Source organism: Abramis brama, assembly GCF_963993115.1.
Source record: "Abramis brama genome assembly, chromosome: 17".
Taxonomy (NCBI): Eukaryota; Metazoa; Chordata; class Actinopteri; order Cypriniformes; family Leuciscidae; genus Abramis; species Abramis brama.
Window position 1 is genome coordinate 7,437,434 of NC_139979.1, and position 26,053 is coordinate 7,463,486.

Consider the following 26,053-nt stretch of genomic DNA (forward strand, 5'->3'; position numbering starts at 1 on the left):
TGCATGTAAACATTTCACTATTTTACTTGTTGTTGTATGACTTGTGTTGTGTGGATTCAAAAATGCTTGTGATTCTTGTGTTGCCGCTCCTGAAGCCAGAATCAAACTACCGGTAAATGAATAGTTGCTTGGTTAAGTATTTATTTTATCAAGTCATGTGTCTGGGTGCAGTTTGTTTGCCCAAAGTCCATTAAAGATGCGAGTAATATGAACTCAATTAAACTAGGAATCTTTTCTCTTTTTTAATATTTAGGTTGGGGGTCGTGTAAGGTTTATTTAAGTCAACATGTTGCAGAATTATATTATTTTGCAATGCATTCAAGTAAAATGTGGTAGTTCTGTACAGTGACAAGGATGCATAGAATGTGGTGTAACCTGTAAATAATAGGGTGAGTGCCATAGGGGAGTAACCAATTAATCAGATCCATAGGCCTAAATGCTACCCAATCAGGAAGTGAAGAAGTTAATGTGTGTGTGGCCAATATGTACACAACAGATGGAAACTCCAGGCATGAATATCTGACGGAAAGTCTGTGTCACTGTGGCTGAAGGGGTTAAATTCAGTGGGAGGAGAAGGAAGACAAGTTTAATTTCCCGTAAGGTTTTTCTGTTGTTGTTCAGTCAGTAAATGACGGCGCTCGTCAACTGATCGGTGAATAGAATCGGTAAGTAAATATGTTGCAGTTCGTTCTTTTGTATAAATACAACAAGCTATTTTTCCAGCGTTGATAAATTCGTACTGCGTAGTGAACTGTTAAGTTACTTAGGCCTTCATAAATCGCTGTTATGATGGTTATGCCTCAACATCTGGCTATCTAGGCAACGTTTGTGGTATTGTCGTCTTAAAATCTAGTAAGCTGCTTGCCTAGACGGCATTGTTTGGATATATTATCGCAAAAATATATTTTGGAATACTTCCATGACTCTTAGTCCTACTGTTTTGTAATAGTTGTTTTTGCATATTGTATATACATCATCAGGCCAGGGACGTTAAATTATGTTAAGATCAGTCTAGTCATTTTTCTATGCATAAATTATTTATATGACCTACATTTTCAAATATGCTCGATACAATTCGAGCACATTACGTAACGTTATACCAAAATGCAGCGTGATTGACTTCCCTTTCCGTATACTATTATGTGTATTGTATCAGGAAGGTGTGATAAAACACACCTGTTGTATCCCCTATAAATATATAAATATAATTATATAATATAATTCAGTCTCAATTGTATAGCTTTACATTACATTGTTTACGGCAAACATTCTTCTTAAAGGGATAATTCACCTAAAAATGTTGTCATTACTTACTCGCCCTCAAGTAACCAGACAGTTGACGGTACCCATTGATTTCCATAGTAGGAATAAAAATATACAACTTTAGTGCAAGTAATAACTTAAATTTTAATTTTTGGGTGAACTATCCCTTTATGCAAACTAAAAAATAGGTTTGCAACTTTAATCTGGAAATGAGAAACAGGTTTGGCGAGTCCTGGTTAATGAGTTTTTTTGCTTCCTTGTTGTTGCAGCACAAACGTGAGCCTCATATTTCTGTGAGATATGGCCTCTTCAATGACTACTGAGGCTAATGGAGTGAGAGTAGTGACTCATGTTATTCCACTGGAGCAAAAAACGGAGTCTCCGGACCTAAAGGCGAGCTTGGTCCAACAAGAAAAGTCCAACCTGCCACCAAGAACAAGGATGTTCCTGAAGGGGAAGCCTATGTCACTGGGGGTGAGAGCTGGGCACATATATTCAGATGCAGTTTCATACCAATATTAAATATAAGTTTAGCTTTATTGACAGCATGTTGATGAAAGAAAATAATTTGAACTTATTTCAGCCTAAATCATTTTAGCAATTTGTAAAAGATGCTGTCCATAATTTGTTGATTTTAAATCAATCTTCCTTTGAACTTTCTCCCTCTGTTTAGATGAAAGTGATACAGGAAAGTTTGTTTTATGCATATTTTCCTGAAGTGTGTTTTGTTTGTGTTTGTGCAGTTGCTGCAGGTTTTTACTGGTTTGGTAATCTTGACTCTGTGTACCATCACACTACTTGTCAACATGCTGCGTGCTGAGTTTGTAATCTGCCTTGGACTTCCTGTGAGTAAACATTCTGAGCCCTAATAATACTCCAACATAAGACATATTAAAATGTATATAAGCTTTATAATCAATTATGCACAATAAATGTCACTGAAATATAATTGAATAAATCTGATTATTTATTGTTCATGTATGAACATATGGATAATTGTGCTTGTGTCAGTTTTATTTTATTTTTTTATATAGCCTTTGTAGTTTGGTTCAGGTTAATGAACCAAAAAAAATTGTACATTCAAATGAAATACATTTTTGTTTGTTCAGTTTGTCATCTCTGGGTCTGTGGCAATTGCTGCACATAAGAGATCCAGTCCTTCTCTGGTGAGCAAATTCTCATATTTCCTTTATATTTTATTATTTTTAAACTCACTGCATTCAGTGCATACCTGTTGTGTTCAGATATACACAGCATTCGGCACTCTCTCTGAAGACTCAATAAATCGTCTACAGGATTTCATGAAGTCTTCAAATGTTTCTTGAAAGCCTGAAAACGCTTTCTTTCTGTAAGAAATCCAATTTTTGCTTTGTGTTTGTGCAGATCAAAACCACACTGGTCATGAGCGTGATCTGTGTTCCTCTGGCTGCTGCAGGAGCCGCATACTTCAGTTGGGAGCTCAGCAACAGACCCGGATCTGACCCTTGCGACGGCGGAAGTTATTGGTCTTGTTCACATGCGTTTTGGAGATTTATTGTACGTCTGTATCTAGTAATGATCTCAAGCTCAAGTTTATGTTTAATGAATGCTGATACATGTCTTCCTGTAGCATATTCATATGACAGATCTTGAATGTCTGTTTGCCATGTGCAATATTTTTTTATTTAGAGGTTGATGGATGGACTGTGGGGTCTTCTGCTGGTGCTGTCTGTTCTTCAAATGTGCGTGTGCATTGTTCTGTCCGTCTTTTCCAGCAGGGCCATCATCCAGGTAATAAGTGAACTGAATGAATATGTGTCAACCACATGACAAATTAGTGAATTATTAGTAAATGATATTCTGAAAACTTCAGTTCTCAGTTACTGTTTCCATTCAAAATTGTGAATTTACCTTATGCGCAAAATTGGAATATCGCATAAAACATTTACGGATAAAGCACCGTTTCCATATTCCATATCTTCCATTTGCTTTCATCAAACACAACATAAGTTCTATGAACTCAAAATTCAAAATGTTTTTACTTGTAGATTCACATTCAACCAGCTTGCATTTTAAGTTAATATGAACATTGATGGTGCATAATAGTAATAGATGAGAAAACTGAAAAGGCTATATGGGATTCTATAAAACAAACCAATGTATATATGTTTGTTATATATTGTTTGTGTTTATGTTCTTTTACAACAAAATATGATCAAAAAGACTACATGGAGCTAAAACCTCTTTTTTTTCTGAATAATAAATATTTCTGTTATCCTAATTCCCCATGCTTTGACCAAAAATACAAATTATTCAAGTGCACCAACAGTGATCAAACTGAGCATGCTCTGCTAGGTGAACCCTCACAACCAAACTTGACATTACAAGTTCTTGCAGTTTAAAGTTGCTCAGACTAAATGGCCGACAAATTGATAAATACTTTATACAAAGACAACTTTTTCTACATGCAATAATTCAGACAATCTTTAAAATGAAAGTTGGATTTATTTTATTTTTTAGATTGTGATCTAACAACATCATCTTTTTTAAATTCCAGGATGATGAAACTGATGTTGATTCCTACGGCAGTGAAACCAGTCTCCTGAAGGTTGGGGTGGATTGCGCCTCCAAACCCTGAACGGCCACACGCTTATGGCCAAGGTTTAGCCAAAAGTTTAATCATCACATAACCTAAACCTTATAACATTTTCTTTCTTTCTTATGGAATTGTTTATTACAATACAGCATAGCCATTTCCCATAAGATGGTTTGTAATTTTTGCGGTATCACCTGGTATACATACACACTTATGTACGGTAATGCTCTGTGGGACACATAGCACACTTCTTGCTGACTTAATGAATAAAATGCATTTTGTATTTCATTGTTGCTCTTGCATTGTTTTGAGAACGATCTAACTATATTAGCATTCACAGCAACAGACATGCTGATGTTATTGATTATAGCGCTTGCTGAAGTTCTGTCACCTGCCACTTTAAATGTTTGCACTCTCTAAGGTACAGTGGGTTCTGATTGGCTGTTGGCTATTCTCATAGAATTAGAACAATTATTAAAAGTTATCGTTGTTGGTGTGTACCTTTTTAGTACTTTTTTTTTTTTTTTTTTTTCTTCCATAAAATTATATGAAAATATATTTTTGGAACATTTCATATTAAAAGCATTCAATAATTTTTTTCAGATTTTTAAATGTGTATAGAATTTTTACATTTGCAGTGGAGTCAAAGTTTATGCAGCTAGCACAATCTGTCTTCTATATACTATTTACAGGTTTCTTTTGTTTTTTGTTCGAACAGCCTATTTAAAGTGAATGTGATGTCACTACCCTTCAGAGGCTGGGCTCATGAATATTTATTATCTTGTGTCAGGTAATTGACCGTTCAGTCACGTATTTTGGTAATATTCCCAGCGCTTCACTTGATACTATTCATAAATATCCTGTATGTTGTAGTTTTCAATTTCAACTTTTTGTCATAATGACTTTATGGCATAATTTTGACTATCTCGTAATTATAAGCATGATGTATATATATTTTTGATGGCTTTTTAAAAAATATTTTTTATGGCTTCCATAAATTAATGTTTGAATAACTCTAAGAAATTAGAACACCAAGGTTGGGGAATTGTCTCAAAAATACATTTAATTGTTTCATATAACATCAAAGTCGTATTTGCCTGAGGAAGTAATCATAGCAAAAACATGTTGTTTGAGCATTTTCCTTAAGATCCGTATTGGATGACAAGCTAGAAATAAAATGCCCTTTTTTCCCACATGCAGCACTAAGTAAAAAAGTACACGTCAGTCTATGGAAGTAGCCAGTACCCTACAACAGTTAGAAAACCTACAGTAGCTACAAAAAACTTTCTATTCTAAAATGATGACTTAGTATGTCATAGTTGTGAAATTAATCTCATAATTATGACTTTTTATGCTACAATCATGATTTACAAAAGTACTTTTTTCTTATGTGGCAGAAATGAGCTACCCTATTAATTAGGGGGTCAAGACATGTTCCTGGATCAACATTCCTATCCAGAAATTTTGTCCTAACACTATCCCTACCGCTAAACCTAACCCTATACCCATAACTTGCCCCTAAAATCAGAGGGAAATGACAGGTGAATAACACTGACATAGAAGCACCTAAACTTGACATAAACTGTAAACTTAAATCTGATTGGTTGATTGGGACGTTGTTCCAGGATCAACAAGTATTGTCTATATTTTTTAAATTATTTACAGAAATTAGGGACCGTTCGGTATTTATGGAAGGGGCCATCGGAGGAAAATAGGGGAGGGTCATGTCTTTTTATTCTTTGTTGAGGGGAGGGTCATCCAACTTTTTTTAGTCTAGGGGGAGGGTCACCCAACTTTTATATTCATGAAAACAGCAACATTTCAAAGTGGCTTGTTTGGTGCTATTTTTTTTCCATTTAGCTCCATGTTGATCTCGCGTTATCAGCCCCCCTTCGATATCAGATGGGTCTGACCCAACAAAAATCCACTTTGGCGCTGTTTGACAGTGCGCGCGCACTTCAGTTCGCGCTTAGAAAAAGTGCATCATGTCAGAACAGAATGCCAAAGAAATGTTTACCCGGCAAAGCTTTAAAGCACGAACAAATAATGAACTTTTGTGCGATTCACGAGTTCACATCTACATATAATTAATACAATAAGTTTATGCGTATTTGGCGTGCTGTCCGGGGGGAGAGCTCGGAGTTAGGCCCGAACCCAAAGTACTCCCCCCAGTTGGTAAGTGTAGATGGAAAAGGAAGTGATGGAACTGGAAGTGAGGAGATGGGGTGGAGGAGGAATGCTGACAAACTTTCAATGAACAGAGATAGGTCTGCTGTGAATTTATACTCTGTCATTGAGTTGATTACTGATTAATCAACAGCTGTGCATGATTTGGTTAATTATCTGAACCTGCTCCTCCCGAACTTTGTTAAATAAAACCTCATATAAGTGCACAGTGTCCTGTGAGTGTAACTCTACCACTGCATTAACATGTGATGTGAACGTACGTCGAGTTTTACAGTATTGGGACTGAGGCGCCAGAACTGCAGCTGATAGAATGTGCGCTGTAGCGCGATACTACCATATTTTAGTTTCCATTCTTATTTTGTTTCCACGATGTGTAAGATGTAGGGCTACCACATCTTTAAATTACTATTAGTATTATTTAAGTTAACATAATAAAATACGTAGACCTACACCACAAAAACTAGTTGAGGATAAAGGGCGATTCCAGTGTTATGGACGTGACATTTGCAGTCATTGAAATATAAATTCTCAGAAAATGCATTTAATACCAATATTTTGAAACGTCTGAAAGGAGTCAAAACATTAGAAAAATATCAGTCTACACATGCGTTTTATATTTAATATGAGGGAAATACACATGTGACGTGACACAAAAAATCTTTAACTTTTAGGTGGCAAAATATTTTTTAGTAATTCTATAAATTACACTGTGCAAACCAAAAGATATATACCCACCGGATGAATAAAGATCGGCCTCCACAGAACATAAAATATTATATTATTTTTATTTTATTTTTCGTGTTCGTATTTATGTGAAGAAAAAAAAAAGAAAAAAAAATTTACTGGCGTGACAGTTCTTCATTACGGACATGCCTGCTCTGAAAGCGACTTCAAGAATTTCACAGATACCTCAAACAGAGAGCACAAAGCCTTTCTTTAAAGTTAATTTCGTTTTTTTATTAATTGTATCTTAATTTTAATCAATGTTTCATCTGGATTTAATAAATAAGAAGTAAATATAGTAGAAAATAGATAATCATGACACGGAGGCGCGGGCGAGTGAACTGGACTCTTGTCTCATAAATGAACCGAAACTCAGCGTAAGGTATTCTACTTGCCTCACAGACCTGAGAAATACATAGAAAGCTTGAAATGTCTACTTTTAAACAGAACAATTCACAACGAAGGAAAACAGACTGCTTTCTGCTTATGAAATGTGCATTTCTCTCTGGCGCGTTCTGAGAAGATCGCGACGCATCGTCAACTTCATCTTTGCAGTCGACACAGAAAACACTTGTTTATTAATAAACAATTAAAATGTCTCCTTGCTATATTTGACATATTAATAATCATTACTTTTGCCGGTTCTTTGTGACAGCTTTTAGATGCTTTATTCGCAGCGCCACATGTTGAACGAGTCACACCGCATCAGCACCGAAAACATGATTTTTTTCCAAAAAAATCGTGATACGAACCGAATCGTAGGTTTGGTCTATCGTTACAGCCCTAGTAAGATGAGAAAGCAAGAGTTTATGGTTTAAAAAACAAACAAAAAAACAATGGCTATCTGAACATCTTTGCCAAGCGCAAACCAGTACAGAAGTAGGCTAATCAATAAATTATCGAGGAGGGTCATGCCTTTTTTCACAATCATTTTGGAGGGTCATAGAAAAATGTATTGCTGGCGAAGGGAGGGTCATGTCTTTTTGACAACAGATCTCAAAACTCCTCCGGTGGCCCCTTAAATAAAAAACGAACAGTCCCTTAGGAATGTTCATCATTAAAGTAATTAATTAAAACAATAATAATAAAACATTTACATTTGAGATTTTCCAAAAATTACATTTTTAGATTTACAGAAGTTAAGAAATGTCATGATGTTTAGTTGTTTTCTTATTTTAAATCATTTTAAGCCATCTTGAGGTCCCCTTGGAAGTTTGCTGAGGCCCCCTAGTGGGCCCCGGACCCCTGGTTATAAAACCACTGCTTTAAGACATACACACCCATCCATATCCCATATTTGCAAGACATTATTTAGGAAGAAGATAATAAACAGATGTTTCACGAATGTATTAGTCAGCACAGTTTCTCAGAGCACACTCAGCTCTTATACTTTACATAATTCATAACAGGGTTAAAAATACCCCTCTTTCGAACACTTGCAAGGGTGTTTTCTAGAATAAGGGCCGGTTGGATGAGTGAGTTTTGCTCGGGACCGAGCCAGCCTGGATTTCTCCTTTAGCCGCCGCCTCCCCTCATGACATCAACACTGCGGAGAGCCGCGCGCGCTCAGACTCTGCTGCAGAACGCCAGTGCGCAAAGGTAAGTGAGCGCTCCTCATCACACACGAGCGTGTTTGTACACATAAATAGTGTGTGTATGGTAAATATTATTCTCAATATGCATGGGGAATGCATTAGCTCGTGTCCACGCCATACCAGCATGTTTTGTTGACGCATGCTGTTGTGATTGTGTTTGCAGCGGATCGTGTGCTATTGATGAGTGATTGGTGATCTATCAGGATGTCGCTGTACGCGTCTCAAATTAAAGCTTTTAAGAGCGCAGAGCCCAAGACACTTGGCGTGAGTTTCACTACAGCACACTATCACATTATTATATCGATAATCGCTGCTGTTTTATCTCTGTCGTTACAGATGTTTGATCAAATAGCCATGCTGGATGTTATAGACTGAGCAGATTGTTTCCATATTGTTGGAATGCTGCATATGAGATTTTAGTCATTCAGTCGGTGGTTTCCTTCAGAAGATAATATTTAGGTTTAAGTTTAATGTAAATGCACAATGCACACGTAGGTTATTTATTAAAAGACATCTGGCCAACATCCAAGGACACACCCATATCTGAGATGAAACGCATACTGATAGACTGAACTCAGTAAAATAATGTTAAAACAATTATAAATTAAATTAATTGTTTTGGGTATGGCAGTAAAGTATTTTATCTTGATTTATTTGTTTTTATTTTATTTAATACATAACGGTGGCTTAACACAGTCTTGTTTTAATCAAGAATAGAATGAATCTATATATATTGAGATTATACCAACACACACAAACTGCAGTTTGTTTGCAATTCTAATATTTTCTTTGCTTTGGTTTAGGCTGTTGAGATCGTAATTGGAGTGTTGACTGTCATTTTGAGCTCAGTTGTGTATAAGCTGCACTATCATATCCAGCGTGAAATCATCATCCTCATCATCAACGGTGCTCAGGTACAAATACACATACATGCGGATAGATTTGGGATGTTTAAAATCAGTAATGTGACACATGGCATTGTTTCCTACAGCTTGTCATAACTGGTGTTGTCCTGGTGCACACTGGGAGGAAGCCAACTAAATGCCTGGTATGAACACACAAATATTAAAATCATCTGAAAATAAGAAAGTGTAAGATATTTTTACGGAAATTTTACAGTTAGCTTATTCACTTAGTACACTCTTCTATATAGAACCTTAACGGGTTCTGTCAAGTGCTTCATATAGAACATTTTAGGGGTTTAGTTTTAATTAATTAATTTTGTTTGAATTCATTTTTTCATTTTAATTAAATTATGAATTAAACAGCTTGGAAACATACATTATCACTAGACATTTCTCTTTATATAGAACCATTCTGGCATTGAGTCAAGAATCTTAGTGTTCTACTGTATATAAAACCCTATTGAACCTTTTTTTTCTAACAGTGTTAGTACAGTTAGCAAAAATTATTTGTCTCTGAGGGTGTTTACACGACAATGATGTACTATAAACGGAAACGTTTTTCATTTGCGTTTTTGAAGTTTCTCATACAGATGAGATGACAACGTTGTCAAAACGATCCCTGTTCGCACGGATCCGTGAAAACTACTAAAAACGCCGTATTATGCATGCCAGGCCAGTAGTTGGCGATGTCACTTTGTAAAAAAAAACAACGCACTTGTGCACACATTCTTCTACGTATGTAAATAATGCGTCTCTTCTGGTCGTAGTAGTGGTGCAGTAAATCCACACTGCTGAAGAAGCGTTTATAAACTCAATATCTTGAGCAGCACAAATGTAACGTAGGCCAGAAAGGGCTGTGTGTGTAAACCTCACTCCCCTGGCCTCAAGAGGTGTGCTGGCGACTGATGCTAGCAGCTGCGGTCTTTGCCGGAGACCCCAGCTCGAATCCCGCTCGTAGCGGGTCGGGTAGGACTGGTTACATTTGGTGCCGTGACCCGGATGGGAGTGAGGTTAAGAGGGGTGAGTGTAACGTAGGCCAGTTAGAGCTGTGTGTATAAACCTCACTCCCCTGGCCTCAAGAGGTGTGCTAGCGACTGACGCGGCTGCAGTCTTAAGCGTTCTTGTTAGCGTGCCCGCCTCTCACGCCAGAGACTCTAGATCGAATCCTGCTCGGATCGATTAGGACAGGTTACACAAATTCGCGCTTTTGTAGTTTACATGGAGACGATAATGGTACAAGCTTGCGTTTTCAGACCCCCAAAACAACGTTGTCATGTACATGAACGGCCAAAAGCGTATAAAAAGTTTTTAAGCTGGAAACGGTGTCGTGTAAACGCCCCCTGAGACTCCAAATATAAAGATTTATATTAAAACCTATTCTTGAATGCATACAGGAACTTTTAATCGAATGCAGTCAGTTGACACAAATCATGTCAGTCTTTCTCTTCTCATTTAAAATCCTTTAAGCTCCCTCCGTCTGAAAGGACCTTGCGCTCCGTCCTGTATTGACCAAATTAAGTGCAGGCTCAGCAATAGTATCTCTTGTATAGTCAATCTTCTAATGACAAAGGTCTTCTTCACATATTATTTTGACCAAGAACCGCCCACTTAGATTGCAAGACATTATTTGACTGGCATGTGAAGTGACCAATCACATTTTATATTTTTCAGTGTCCTTTAGAGGCAGTGGATTTTCCATACATTTTGAGCATCATCGGAAGTGAGAGTAATAGAATGAGACTGGAAATAAGATTATTATTTATTGTTGAAGTACATTTCCGTTCATTTGTCACAGGTGCTGACAACCATTGTTCTGCAGTTATTAACAGCAGCATTTGATATTGTTGGATTTGGGCTCATGGCCAGACACATCCCATTCAGAGGAGAGTCGTACTACTACAGAGACACAGAGGTAAACAAACAGAGACGCCCCATCCTGCTCATCCTCGTGCCAAGACACCTTCATTCCCACAAGTGACTGAAGATTACTTTACTATTAACACTATATAGTAGGATGGGACTCAAGGATGTCTTCAGCTATTACAAAATGGGAAAATGTTATACTTCAACCAGCCAACTTGCTTTGTTCAAAAAATGATTTCAAATTTTGAGAGCTGACAGTTTTAGTTCTGTCTGTCCTGTATATGAATCAGAAAAGCCGATGATTTTGAGAGTAGGAATCAGGAAGCTGTACATCGATCTGAACATCGGTCTCTGTCAGACGGCAGACTGTGGTTGAGTGTGTGTGAGCAGAAAGAGAGATGTGACGCCAGGCTCTGTCCTGCTTGTTTCAGTGGTGTTGTGACCCACTTCACTCTGTTTGGGCTTGCTGTGGAGAAGGAGAGAAAGGGGGACATAAAGAGGTGAGTCACATTACAAGCTTTACGATGCAGCAGGGAATACCACAAACACATCCTGAGACTCCAAGCAGGATTAAAACTATAATTCGGTTCAAGATGAATGTAATCTGAAATCCCCCCAGTTATAGACAAACACAGATTTAATGCACATGATTTAATGTTATAGGTGAGAACTCACATTCATTTGCTTTTTGTTACAAGTTTATCCTAGTGGTCGACTGATGTGAGTTTCTCAATGGCAGATGATGATATCAGTAACTAAAGAGCAGCTTGGCTATATAATGTTGATATATCGATGTTGTTGTTACTAACTAAAACGATTAAAAATCATAAAGTGACGTAGTTACACTTTACTACATGTACTTACTATAGTAATACCAGTAAATTATGCATAATTACAAGTAACTATAACCTAAAGCCTAACCGCAACTATTGTAAGTAAATGTAATTAATTAATATTACTCAATATTAATTGAGTAATATTACTTATAATTAACTTAATATTATTAAGTAATTATTTTAAAAAGTTTTATTTTAAAAGTTACATTATAAATCTACAAAAACTAAAATTTTCAAAAAAAACTAAAAACTAAATTGAACTAAAAAAACTAGTAAAAACTACTAGAAAATGACTAAAAATAAACTTACTAAAAATAAAATAAACTAAAAGTATGAAAAAAATAAAAGCCAATATATTATAGCAGTATATAAATAACACTAAAATAACACTGTGATGTACAGTATATATACCGGTACTAGGCTAATGTGAAAATGGACAAATATCGAAGTCTATCACTATATTATACTTCTGAAATATTATTTAATTGATTAATTGAAGTATAACATTTTCCATTTCCTTCTCTGTTTATATTTGTATCATTTTTGTGCCATTAATTTGCATGTGATTATGATTTACCATGTAAAAAGATATAAATACAGTGGTATTGAACTGTTGGAATATAGTATGGTATTTGTGGTTTGTATTACAGTTCCTAGTGAATGGGATCTTGGGAACACTGATCGGTTTCCTGGTGCTAGCATGTATTATCGGTTTGGTTGTGTCTCTTTTTGGGGTCTACGCACTTTCTGTTAGTGCCATTAAGGTACGTAGTTCAGCACGGCTATTAAAGATAATTATATTCTGTTCCAGATATCTATTAATGTTTTTAAGGCTAATTTATGAAACTGACTGTCAAATTGACTGTTTTCTCTTAGGAAATGACACCCATCCCTCACTCTACTGCAAACCAACATTATGGTGCTGGCGCTCAGGCCCAGAATGCGATCCATGCTGGAAACTGACAAAATAAGAGACATTCAGAGCAGAAGGGTACAGTTTTAGCACAGTTTTACACCAACTACAAAAGAGGACTGTTTCACCTACAAACCACTCACAGGTAAACAACCACAACAACAGAAAAAGAAAAAAAACTTTTGTGATGTAAATAATTTTTTGGAAATAAAATGGATAAAATCTTGTTTTTTGCTTAGCTGTTGCTCTTACAGGCTGTAGGACTGCTGTAATTTGGAATGCTCAACTTAAAAGTTATCCGTACCTAATTCATTTTTGCTCTTACAAACTTCTGAAGCTTCTTAGCATGTAACTCTAAGCAAATGTCTACCCAGAAATCTTGACCAGAATCCAATGTTATAGATGTATGTTAGGGGGTAAGTGTTTATCGTTCTTAGGATATGTGAAATTCAGCTTTAGGTACATAAAAAAACAAAAACAGAAAAGGAATTATGGTGAATGGGAACGGTAAGATGGTTCTTTGATTCCGATTTGTTTTGTAGCATTTTGTACCACCTTTTGCATGAATCTTTATATCGGTCAACATGTTTGTTTTTGCCATATGAGGACATATGGGGCAACATTTATCAAGTTGATATTTGTTTGTTTGAATTGCAATTTGAAACCAAAAAAATCGAACAACATTGTAAGCAGGCCAAATAGTTATAAACACAAAAAAATCCTGGCTTGATAAATGTGGCCCATGTACAGTGAAACTCCTCTAAAGCAGAGTAATGTGAATTTAAACACCCATGAATTACTAAACAGCATCGCTTGGCTTTTTTGTCATCTCGTTTTATCCGTACTGATTCTTCAGGAAAGCTATGATGACTGCCAACTCTGTAAGTGCCACCACTTGTGACCAAAATCATGGACACCCTAATGACTAAAGGTCAGAGGTTGAACCCTCAGTCAAGGGCTCGACTTTGGTGATGTAAAATCCTCTTGAGCAAGCATGTGTCGTTCGTTCTGTGTCTGTAGATCTTTGTCTTTATGACAGCATGTGAGATTTACATTGTGCCTGTTCTCTGTGACCTCTTGACGTGTAGTAAAATGAAACCATGTAGTATGTAGTTATATGGCTGTGTTTGTGTTTGTATTTGACTGAATGATATTTAAAATAAACATGATTTAATACACAATCGGATGCTCTCATTTTATTGCTTTATTTGTCACAGTGCACAAACACAATCAAATCAGTAGACGTGAATATATATATCAGCAAATGATTGAGAGTACAATTTAATCCAGAAAATGGGTTTCAAAATCTAGATGTATTTTTATAGAATTTTATTGTAAATTACTAGCTTGTTTCCACCACAGAATAAAAAATTAAAAAGTTAATTTAGCATCTTTTTATCTCACAATTCTAACTATTTTCAATTGCGAGATTATATCTCTCAATTCAGATTTTAGCAGAATTGCGAGTTTGCCACTGGCGGTCAGTAGGAATGAAACAGAACTCGCAATTGCAAGTTTATATCCCACATTTCTGAGAAAACCCAGAAAGTTGACGGCACCCATTGACTTTCATAGTATATATTTTTTTCCTACTATGGAAGTCAATGGCTGCTGCAGGCTGTCGTCAACTGTCTGGTTACCAACATTCTTTAATATGTTCTTTTGTGTTCAACACAAGAAAGAAACGCATACAGGTTTGGAACAACTTGAGGGTGAGTAAGAAATGACAACATTTTCAGTTTTGCGTGAGCTATCCCTTTAAACCTTGTCTGGGAAACCGGGGGATAAACTTATAATTGCGAGTTAAGTCAGAATCAAGCTTCGATAATTCTCCCTCTTGACTACCTGAAAGAAGTGTAACAAATATCAATTTAATACTTTAGTAATAAAAAAAAATATAAAAAATACTTTTATTCTAAAACATCAGGAGACGTCTTTCGAGTTGACCCGTCCTCTCAGCTCATGAATATTTATTACGTAGTATTACGTTGGCTCAGTATTTCTTCCTGATTTGCCGCAAGGTTTCTAAACGAATTAATAACACAGTTAATATTTATAGATGAGTCGTACAGCCTTTTTACAGTAAATAGACTTTTATTTTAAAACATCAGAAGCCATTTTTCGGGGGTTCAGTTCGGATGGTGTTTGTTATGGTCTGGGGTTTGGGTTCAGAGTCTTGTGTTTCTGCTCTTAACACTCATTCATGCGCTCTGACGATCTCCTGGATAGTTAAGTTGACTAGTACTGTATGCAATATAATATGAATATTTTGTAGTGATTTGTCAAATCATGAATTAAAAAAGTTAATTGTCATATTCTGTGGTGTCTACAGTATGGAGAAGGTGCGAAAGATTGTAGTTCATCTGTCGAAGGAAACCATAAACGCCGCTCCGCAGTGCGCGAGATTCGTGCAGGTCAGCTGAACTCATTATTCCACATCACTTTACAATAAGATCCCATTAGTTAACGGTAGTTAATGCATTAACTTAACAATGAGCAATACATTTGTTACAGTATTAACGTTAATTAATACAAATAGAATTGTTCATTGTTAGTTCGAGCTCAGGTCAATCAAATAATATGAACAAATACAACTTTTAATTTTAATCATGTATTAGTAAATGTTGAAATAAACTTTAACCAAGATTAATTCATGCTTTAGAAGTATTTTTCATTGTTAGTTCATGTTAATGTATGTAGTTAACTAATGTTTACAAATGAAATATTATTCTAAAGTGTTACCAAATATGCATATAATTATTAATTTCAAAATATCCAATTATACATAATCATTTTTAATAACAATCTATTTAAAACAATCATATATGATAGTACCAGGCCATTTGTGGGCATCTAGAGTTGGAAAAAACATTTAAATATTTGGTAACACTTTACATGAACTAAGACTGAACAATAATTCTACAGCATTTATTAATCTTAGATCATATTTATTTATTTATTTTTTATTTATTTATTTCAAGCAAATAGTGTGACAACAGAAAGAATACACAATAATAATAATAGTAACTTATACACTTATGCTTGAAATGGAGTGGGGAGAAGTAAAACTTATTGAACCCCACCCCAGTCTGTCAAAGAATTTATACAAACAAAATAGCTGCTTCCTTCTTCAATTATCTCAAAGAAAGAAAAAATATATATAAAATAAATAATAGTAATAATAATACCTCATTAAGAAACAGTATTATAATTGCACATGTGCAAAACCACACATATATACTATACATATTCATAATATACAGATATTACCTCAGGTAACAATGATTATCAAATACCAACATGGTAGACGGAATACCACAATAAAAAAATAAATAAAAAAAACACATATAAATTTCAATATTTACTAATACATTATTAAAATTAATAATGAATAATTATTATATTAAAAATGAAATAATTACCCTATATCAAAGCAACAGAAGTGTGCTTATTTAGCTGGATAAACATACAGTGTGTAATTTTTTTCCAGAGCATAACTGGACACTTTGTCGGGAGTGAGGATCAGGTAAATGTGAGCTGTTCTTTGGAGAATAACAGATTTATTTTATGTGACCGGTTGTGTGATGGAGCAGTTCCTCTGAAGGTGAGATCACACTGAATTTATTTTATGGACTTTTCAGTTTTGTTAATTGAACAATCCAGCAACAATTTCCAGTTTGCTAATACAGGAAATTTATTTGTGGACCAAACTCATTGTCTGACTCTAGAGGGCGTCGTTTTGCCCCATCAAATACCTGTCTCACTCAGAGGCAGTCTCCCTGCCTCCAGATACCCTCAGCCGTGGGGTAGACGTGGCCGTGGCTGTGCTGCTGCAGTCCGCCGATCAGAAGCTGTTGCTGACGCGTCGTGCCTCCAGCCTGCGGATCTTCCCCAATGTTTGGGTTCCGCCCGGTGAGTGTCATCCCGTACCGACCCAAATGATTCCTGAGATTACCACTCACTCAAATAAGTGTGTGCTCACTCATGTTAATGATTTACAGATGAGTGAGGTCATTTTGGTCAGTTTTATCTGGTTTTAAAGACACCATTTTAAACGGTCATTTTATTATCTGTCGAATCTTAGATCTGACATTCCATCATGTCAGCTTAAATTAGCTACAGAAATTTGACCAGCATATGTGTGTGAGAATACTGTGTTGTTCAGGACTAATAATGGATGTAATTTGTTTGTTCAGGAGGCCATGTGGAGCTGAATGAAAAGGTACATTTTGTATTGCATAAACAATGAGCTGTCAGTCAATCAATCAATCAGTCAGGCATTAAATGTGCAGGTATTCTAGAGAAACGCTGTTGATATTTTTTTTTAATTAACCCAAAATGCACAAACATGGAATGTCTCTTGATCATAGCTAAAACGAAGAAAAATAATGCTGAAGATAAAAATAAAGCAAAGATGATGAACGAACAACAAGGAAGAACAAAAAATAATCATAAGAGTATACAGAAGCAAGAGATGTTAGTCACTGGCAGCACACCAGCTCTAGACAAACAACGACATTCAAACTGTCCCGTTACTATAGCTAACATTACAACAGCATATCTTGGTTCTGTGAAACATAGCAAAACTAATGTTACTCACGTACTATATGGAGCAGAAACAACGCAACCCCGCTGTCTGTTTTCAGGCCTTCCCGCTTGGGTCTCTCCAGCGCTGGAAAGCTTTTCTGATACTAATGCGGGTCCTAAAGCACTTGCCTGATCATAACCTTTCTTTTTCCAGTGATATTCCTCAGACCTTTTCTCTTTTGCGATGTCTCTCAGCTATCTCTCTATCTACAGTCTTTCTTCAAATCTCCCTCTTGCTCACTCTCTCTCCTCCCCCATCATGAGTGGACACACCCCCTACTGCTGATTGGCTACAAGTGTGTTGTGGTGCTCGGTTTGATACAGTTTCAACAGCGTTTCTCAGAAATCACTTACTGCACCTTTGACAAATGTTGTCAAGTCATTTTAAATTGCTTTAGATCATTCGTTTTTGATTTATTGATTGATTGATTGATTGATTGGTTGATTGATTGATATCCAAAATCTGAGACTACTTTTTTGCATTCTTTTTCAATTTAATACAATATTTTATTTTTCATTACCAATTATATTATCAGCATAACAAAATGAGTTTGTTGACAGCAGCACTTAAACTGCATTAACAAGTTTGTCATTGACCTAGAAATAGTAAATATTTGCTCTTCATTTTATGTCATGATTTTTTATTTGTTTTAAATCCTAAAACTATCGTTATTTCCAAGATTAATAAAAATTAAATTCCAGATTTTGGTCCTAAATTATTCAACCTCACCATATATACAATATAATTTATAGACCCACAAAATAATATAACATGCACATATATATATACATGCACACACATATATATATATTTATATATATGCACACACACACTACCATTAAAAACTTTGGGGTCTGTATGATTTTTTTTATGTTTATTATGTTTCTTAGTCTGTTATGTTCATCAATTCAGCATTTATTTGACCAAAAACGTGGTAAAGACAATAATATTGTGAAATATTGTTGCAACTATTCATAACTGTTTTCTATTTGAATATATTTTAAAATGTTATTTATTCCTGTGGTAACAAAGCTGAATTTTCACTTCAGTGTTCAAAGTCACATGATTTTACGGATTCTTTAATAAATAGAAAATTCTAAAGAACAGCATTTATTTGAAATAGAAATATTTTGTAATACTATAAATGTCTTTACTGTCACTTATGATCATTTTAATGCATCCTATTAATTTCTTTTAAAAAAATCTTACTGACCCCAAAGTTTGGAGTGGTAGTGTACATTTTATAATTATATTTAATTTCGAGTAATTCTATGTAATGTAATGTCTTTGTATAATAATATAATAATGTCACTGTAAATGAGTTAATGAACAACTAAGATATTATTTTGAATGAATGAATGGCTCAGTGATTTCTTTCTGTGTGTGTGTATTTGTGTGTGTGTGTGTGATCTAGCTGGTGGATGCAGGACTCAGGGAGCTGCAGGAAGAGACCGGTCTGAAACTGAGCCCTGATGAGTTCTCCTCTCAGTTGCTCGGCCTGTGGGAGGTGTGTGTTTACAGCACAATGTTTTTTGTGAGACCTGCAGCCAAAGTCCAAAGGGGCCATTGCGCAGACACGCTGAATTTGACAGACCGAGGCCGATTGTTTGCAAACCGTAATTGCGTAACCTGGAACAGTCAGGCCTTGCACACATCTGTTGTCTATCTCAACGTTTTAATCATTGAAATTAGGCTGTTAGCTCAGGATGTAAATCTAATCAAGCTGATCCAGAGGGTTTACTTTAATTTTCACAAAACAAACATATGAGATGGTAAAGGAATAGCTCATCCAATGATGTTGTCGTCATGTCCTCATCTCCATGGTGTACGGTTTTATTTAGTTTTTCATGAACATGTAGTCTGAATATTCGAGCTGTTCTTTTCCATGCCTGGAAAGTGAATGAGGAACAGACTCAGTTCTCTGATAATCTTCATCTCCCACGTAACTCTCAAATGTTGCGGTTGCATATAATCAAACTTTTTGGCAGTATAAATCACCATCCACTTTCATTGTATAGAAAAGAGAGGCTTGAACATTCTTCCTAACATCTCATTTTGTGTTTCATGGAAGGTAGAAAATAGATAGGCATGATGATGACTAGAAGATGCCAAAAACATAATTTAAATAAGATAAATGTACACTTACTATTAAAGTTTGGGGTATAGTATGATTTAAAAACATTATTTTTTTTTTGAATGGTAGTATACTTTATTTGATTATTCTCTGTCTAGTCAGTGTATCCGCCCATGTTGTCCAGAGGACCGCCTCAGAGACATCACGTCGTGACGTACATACTTCTGAAGAGCTCTCAATCACACCTGCAGCTTCAGGTACAGCTTTGGGATATCAACAGACAGTAACATGTTTACAGATTACAGCTGCTGATTTGAGGTCCATGTGCTCCATAAGATCTCTCTCCTTCTTTCTCAGGCTTGTTTGCACCCAGATCCTGCTGAAGTCAGTGCGTGTGTGTGGGTTGATGCAGGTCTAGTGAAAGTTGTGGTGTCTGCTGTAGATGGTGAGAAGGATTCTGTTCGAATGCCAGCTGACCTGCCACAGACCATCGGGTATGGAGAACTTTATTCATCTCTATAAATATGAAATCATAGTCAGAATTTTTTTTTCTAAATACATCTAAAAAAAAAAAAAAAGTTACATAACCTGATACATCAGGCTTTTATGACTCATATGGTATGATATAGGAGAATATTATGGAAGCTTGTTTATGCCACTGAATATAAAATAAAAAAGGTAATTGCGACTTTGTATATCACAGCTGTGACTTTTTTCTCGCATTTGCGAATGAACAGAATTTTGTGATATAATCTTGCAATTGTAATCTCACAATTGTGAGTTATAAAGTCAGAATTTTAAGATATAAAGTCGAAAATGCGTTATAAAGTCAGAACTGCGAGATGTAGGGCTAAACTCGCAATTCTGACTTTTTATGACAATTCCGAGTTTATCGCAATTATTTTTTCCTCACAATTCTGACGAGTTTATATCATGCAATTCTGACTTCATAACTCGCAATTGTGAGGGAGAAAAGTCAGAATTATAAGATAAACAGTCGCAATTATCTTTTAAATTGTTTTATTCCGTGGCGGTAACAAGCGTCCTGAGAATACAGAGGAGAAAAAACCTCAGTTTCATTTATATGCAAAAATATGCAATTTGGTGTAAATCAATGAGATCTTTATAACAGTATAGCTGACTACTTACATAAAATGCATATAAATATCAGTTGTCACTTTATAGCTCCAATAATATGTCTTAGTAAGTTTAATTAATTTAATTGTATGATTTTAAAATTGGTTGTGGTTGAGGAGATTCCCCCCTTCCATGTTAAGCGCTTTGAGTGCAGAGAAATGCACTATAAAAATGTAATGAATTATAAACAAGATTTTTCTAAAAATTATGTATAATCATGGATAATCAAACAATCCTAGTTTGTTTCAGTCCAGTATGTGTTCATCTTGTAATACAACTGTATTCAATTTATTCTTACGTTTCCTTTTTAAAAATCACTAGATTTCAGTACTGCGACCTAAAGGGGGACGTTTTTAGAATTATACAATAAGGCCTTTTATTTGTTAAAAAGCATAAACTCCCAATGAGAAGACAGTAGACATGTAGTATATTGTGTACAATCTGGTAATATGATACAGTAGGCTTTATAGGTTTAAGTATTTATTCCATTGTTTTGAATGTTCGTTTCCTGTATGTTGTTTGTTGTCAGTGTGACAGAGGTGTCTCCACACGCTGAGCTGAGCGAAAGCTCACTGCCCGTTTCTTTGTTTTGTAACCGGGCCCCGGATCACGGCGAGGACATTGAACGAGTCAGCACCGGAACCAAATTTGCATTAGAACTGTGGTTGAAAACATTGGGGCCTCAAGCTGAGATGGGCTGACGATGACTCTCTGCCAGCTTCTGTTTATGTTCGTTACCATTTAACCATTGCCTTGAGGAAGACAGCACCACCTGCTGGACTGGAGCTATTTCAGCAGGGCATGTTATTCAGGCACAACATTAAAATCTAAATTTTGCCAATAAGTTTCAAAAGCTTTAGATTTACTGTATCCCTTATGTGATATTTTTATTTAACCCCTGTCAGTGCGCAACATTTATTTTTGATTACAACAGAAACAACTGTGTCCTCTCTGTTAAAGCTGGCACATTAAAGTTGGTTTAAAGGTAATTTAAATATTTAATATCAAATATTAATCATGCCAAATACACCTGTTGATAGGATATAATCGTGCGTGTGTGTGTGTGTGTGTGTGAGACCTGAAGCTTTGAGTCTAAAAAGAAAAATGAGAAAAATTAAATTTCATCACAGATTACACTTGACCACAAAGATAATCTGCATCATTTCACTTTCTGCCCTTCCTCTATCACATTGTGTTCTTGCTGTTCAAATACTCCATATCTTGATTTCTCCATCAGGATAATGTCTGGGACATTTTTCACCTCTTTGCTTTTAAGCAGAAATTGGCCTGGAGTTACAGAGTCCCTCGACCAACTAGTTCTGTTCAGTTTATTCCATGCTGAGTTTGTCACCTGATGCACAGTCATGAGCCACATGTTTGTGCTCTTTCTCAGGGCCAAAAATTATGTTACACTTACAATGGGTTACACTATCGCTCTACATTGCAATTTAAACATATGTGTTGCATTATGTGACTCATTTCAGCTCTGATTCTTGACCTCAATCCTCCAGAAAACAAACTAGTCATCCCACGGCCATTTTCAGAAACTCTTTTTAATTTCACTAAATCACTGTTAATACATCACATCATTCAATCCATGTTTAAAAGTTACAAAGAACATTGTGCAAAGGTATATTGTAGGAAAATAAATTCTAAATAGATGGTAATGGCATGTAAAATCATTTCCCTGTCTGTTCAGCTTCCTGCAGTGCAGTGCCGGTTGTATTCCAACAGAAGTTTTTCCTCAGGTCTTGTTCTTCACACTGGAGGGAGTGACAGTGGTGGGGAGTCAGAGAACCTGAAAAGTGAGATTGAGCTCTGTTGGGTTTGTTAAGTGTGTCATAGGTACTGCTGCATGTGTGTTTTACTGTACCTGTGTCCATCATTTGTTCACCACGTACATTCCTGTCCGGTTTTTCGGAGGTTTTTCTCTGGCGTCCTGTTATTAACAGAGTCAGTTATCATTACATGTATGCACATCATAATGCCAATTCTGAAAATAAAACAACTCTTCCTTCAGCAAAAGACATATAGTGTCAAAAGTAACCCCCTTTATATATTTTTATGATGTTTGAACTCTTTATTTACTGTTTTGTTTTTTAAATATATAATATTTTGTTTATTTTATAAAATGTTAGTTTATTTTCATGTGATTTTTTTTAAATTACATTCTATATCTTTTATATTTTTGTGTTTGCATATTTTTCTTTTAATTTTTTTACTATTTATTATAATTATTATTTTTATTAATGCTGTCATATTGATTAATCCCATCTGACATAAAAGTTTGTTTGTATAATATATGTGTTTAATATAACATTAATATTAAATAAAATAATATTAATAATATTAATTAAATATTAAATTTCTTTTAGCACACCAGGGTGACTAAGAACATGAAATTGTCTAGCTATGACTTTATGACTATGTTTCGCAGGAGTATTAATGCACGGCGTGGAGGAAAGTTTGAGTGGTCAAAACCTCTCCAAAGATCACAGATGGAGAATTGCAGAGATTAGTTGAGTCTTGGGGTCAGAAAGTCAAACAACCCCTACATTAGCACATGTTGTTTGGGAGGGTTTCAAGAAAAATCATCCGCGCTCCTCCAAAAATAGACTCCAGAATATTCAGTTGTCAGACACGACTGGAACTTGGTCAGATGAAATTAAAAAGAGCTTTTGGCAGCAAACCCACCAGATGTGTTTGGTGCAAACAGGGATAAAAATTACCCTATGCCTATGGTTAAATATACTGCTGAATCTTTAATTTTTTGGGCCTATTTTTTTTGCTGGAGGTCCTGGACATCTTATTCAGATACATGGTTTCATAGATTCTATAGAATGCTATAGCAAATATCAACAGATAAAAAATCAAAACCTGACTGCCTCTGCTAGAAATCTTATAATGGGCCATGGTTGGATCTTTCATCAGGACAACGGTCCAAAACAAACATTAATCAACACAAAAATGCGTCACTGAGCACAAAATGAAGTTTCTGCCATGACCGTTCCAGTCCCCTGAGCTGAACTCTATAGAAAATGAGTGGGGTGAACTGAAGAGAAGCAGCGCCAACATGGATCTGGGAATCTGGAGAGATTCTGTATGGAGGAATGTTCTCTGATCTCTTGTCAGGTGTTCTCCAAACTCATCAGGCATTATAGGAGACTCAGAGCTGTTATCTTGGCAAAAGGAGGTTAATTGCAAAAAGTATTTAATAAAAGGGTGCCAATAATTATGGCCAACGTGTTTTGGAGAAAAGCATTTATTTCATAATGTGATTTACCCCCCACTTTCAATTCTTTACTTCAATGAAAGGTTAGATTTTTGCAATTTTTTTAAATCAAATATTAAAAGGATAAACAATGCAGATTTATTTTTACAGCCATCTTTGATCATATTTACCTGGGTGCTAGTAATTCTTACCACAACTGTGTATACACACACACATATATACATTATATAAACACAACATTTTATGTTAGATGCAATAAATTGCGTTTAATTGATTTGACAGCACTAATTTTTAAATTATAAATCATTTTACATTTTTGTTTGTTTACTTATTTGTTGTTTTGTATACTAGTTAAAATACACTTTTTCATCCTTTTCACTTTGATGAGGTCTCGCACAGCCCGAGCAAATAAATGTTTGATAAAAGATATTACGCCCCTGTTTCTTCCATTTTGTGTTTGGGGTCCATAAGGAAAGTAAGTTGGAGGATTTGATCATTTTGTTTACGTTATCCCTGTGAATCATCCCAGCGTGTTATTAATATAAATGCCAGTGCCCTAACAAACGCCTCCGTTCAGCTCGGTTCAGTTAATCACTCTCTCTGCTCTGATCAGCTGTCGACCGAAAACTGCTGCTCTGATGCATTCAGCCCTGGAGGCCTCAATGAGGGCTAGATTCTGTGTTTAAGTCTTTCTCTCCTGGCTCCCGGTATTGTCCGAATGTAGGCAGGGCATTGTGAGCGGTGACGCCGTGGCTACTGGACGATGGAGGAGACGCAGATGGAGGCCTCACAGTCTCTGAACGAGAGTCGAGTTTCCCACGCTTCAGGTTTCTTAGTCAGAGCCACACAAAGAGGGGCCTGTGCAGGCGACGGGGACGCTGGAACGCCAGGTAACAGTAGCCAATTTTCCCTAGTTCTGATCCGTGATTGTGGGGTCAGTGTTTTACATGGACAGAGATGGGGATGGAGAACCCTCCTGAAAACCCCCTCTGTTTCCCTCCACAATAAAGATGCAGTACTATAGTTAAAACTTGCAAAACAAGATTTCCGTTTCGTATTCATTCTTAACATTTGCTTTATGTTGTATTGTTAGTCGTGTGAAAAGGTTCAAATGGACGCTGCATGTTTTTCAAAAAGTGTTTGCATTAAATTACAGGTTGCCCATTCACAGTGTTTTCACTAATAGGTGTGACTCTCAAATCCCCCATTCATCCAGCAGCAGGCAGGAACAGATCCATTGTCTGTACGAGCAGGTAACCAAAGTTAACCCCCCAAAGTACTGTAAGTCCTGTAGTTGTAGATAAATATTGTAAAAATCAAGATGTGTATTTGTGCCTTTAAGGATTTAATACAGCTGCTTTCATCCTCTCAAAAAATGCTGTGGTTCTGTTTTTGACTAATTCAGGGGTTGCTTTTTTATACTCAATTGCTGTGTTATTTAATGTCTACATACTATTATAGTATTTTTTCATATTTTGAAATGGCTTTTTTCTTTGTTGTTGTAATTTTATTAGCTTTTATATCAGTTTATTTTTATATCAGTTTAATCATTTTTAATACTTCAACTTTAACCTGTTTTATTTCAGCTAGTTGCCAAGACAACATATTAAAACTTTTTTGCAAGTTTTTTAAATAATTATTTTATTTAATATTTATATTTTATTCAGCTTTATTTCGATGAACAATTTGTAATCATTTTTGTTTTAGATAACAATAACAACACTGTCTTGAACAAACAATTTCAACAACCCAACATGAGTTATTGACAGCAGAGAATAAGCATTTGTCAGAGTTGATTCTGTTCATGATGCACATACCATCTGAACTCGCTGGTATGAAGACCTAAAAATTTAAAGGAGTCACTTTTGTTATAGAATCTAGTTTCATAAACAAACTATAGAAACAATTTTCAAGCTAAGTTGAGTCAGAATGAATTATGGATTGTATCGCACCGCTTGTTTGCCGTTGGCTGTATCAAACGTGCTTTGCGTTGAGTACATGGGGATGTCTGGGTTGAAGTACATGGGAGGACTCATCTCTTCAGGTTCATTCACGAAAACTCTTCGTTTTGGACAACAGCACCAGAGCACCACCTGAGAGGAGGAACACTTTTGTCCTTTTAACAGTACAGTCACTGACACAAAACTACCACATTACCTTGA

At 35.8% G+C, this 26,053-nt stretch overlaps 3 protein-coding genes across 6 annotated transcripts; all 3 read left to right on the forward strand.

Moving 5' to 3' along the window:
• The first annotated feature begins 420 nt into the window (after positions 1-420).
• Positions 421-4,126, forward strand: LOC311067072 (membrane-spanning 4-domains subfamily A member 4A). Its single transcript, XM_084088659.1, has 7 exons — positions 421-665; positions 1,533-1,737; positions 2,007-2,108; positions 2,373-2,429; positions 2,647-2,799; positions 2,932-3,033; positions 3,800-4,126. The coding sequence occupies exons 2-7, from the start codon at positions 1,564-1,566 to the stop codon at positions 3,878-3,880; spliced, it is 669 nt and encodes a 222-aa protein (XP_083944785.1). The 5' UTR covers positions 421-665; positions 1,533-1,563; the 3' UTR covers positions 3,881-4,126.
• Positions 4,127-8,208: 4,082 nt separating this feature from the next.
• LOC311067224 (uncharacterized protein) lies at positions 8,209-14,041 on the forward strand. Of its 2 annotated transcripts, XM_084088945.1 has the most exons (8): positions 8,209-8,347; positions 8,507-8,607; positions 9,147-9,257; positions 9,335-9,391; positions 11,044-11,160; positions 11,543-11,611; positions 12,598-12,711; positions 12,824-14,041. In XM_084088945.1, exons 2-8 carry the CDS (start codon positions 8,548-8,550, stop codon positions 12,908-12,910), a joined length of 615 nt encoding a protein of 204 aa, XP_083945071.1. In that variant the 5' UTR covers positions 8,209-8,347; positions 8,507-8,547; the 3' UTR covers positions 12,911-14,041. The 2 variants fall into 2 exon arrangements, with proteins under 2 accessions (XP_083945071.1, XP_083945072.1); XM_084088946.1 differs by lacking the exon at positions 11,543-11,611.
• Positions 14,042-14,818: 777 nt separating this feature from the next.
• nudt17 (nudix (nucleoside diphosphate linked moiety X)-type motif 17) lies at positions 14,819-22,688 on the forward strand. 3 transcript variants are annotated; one of them, XM_084089301.1, is made up of 9 exons: positions 14,819-15,088; positions 15,193-15,274; positions 16,351-16,464; positions 16,589-16,772; positions 17,057-17,082; positions 18,863-18,955; positions 19,681-19,779; positions 19,880-20,016; positions 21,189-22,688. In XM_084089301.1, the coding sequence occupies exons 2-9, from the start codon at positions 15,194-15,196 to the stop codon at positions 21,358-21,360; spliced, it is 906 nt and encodes a 301-aa protein (XP_083945427.1). In that variant the 5' UTR covers positions 14,819-15,088; position 15,193; the 3' UTR covers positions 21,361-22,688. The 3 variants fall into 3 exon arrangements, with proteins under 3 accessions (XP_083945427.1, XP_083945429.1, XP_083945428.1); XM_084089303.1 differs by having other exon boundaries at positions 14,977-15,106; XM_084089302.1 differs by having other exon boundaries at positions 15,057-15,274.
• Positions 22,689-26,053: the final 3,365 nt, after the last annotated feature.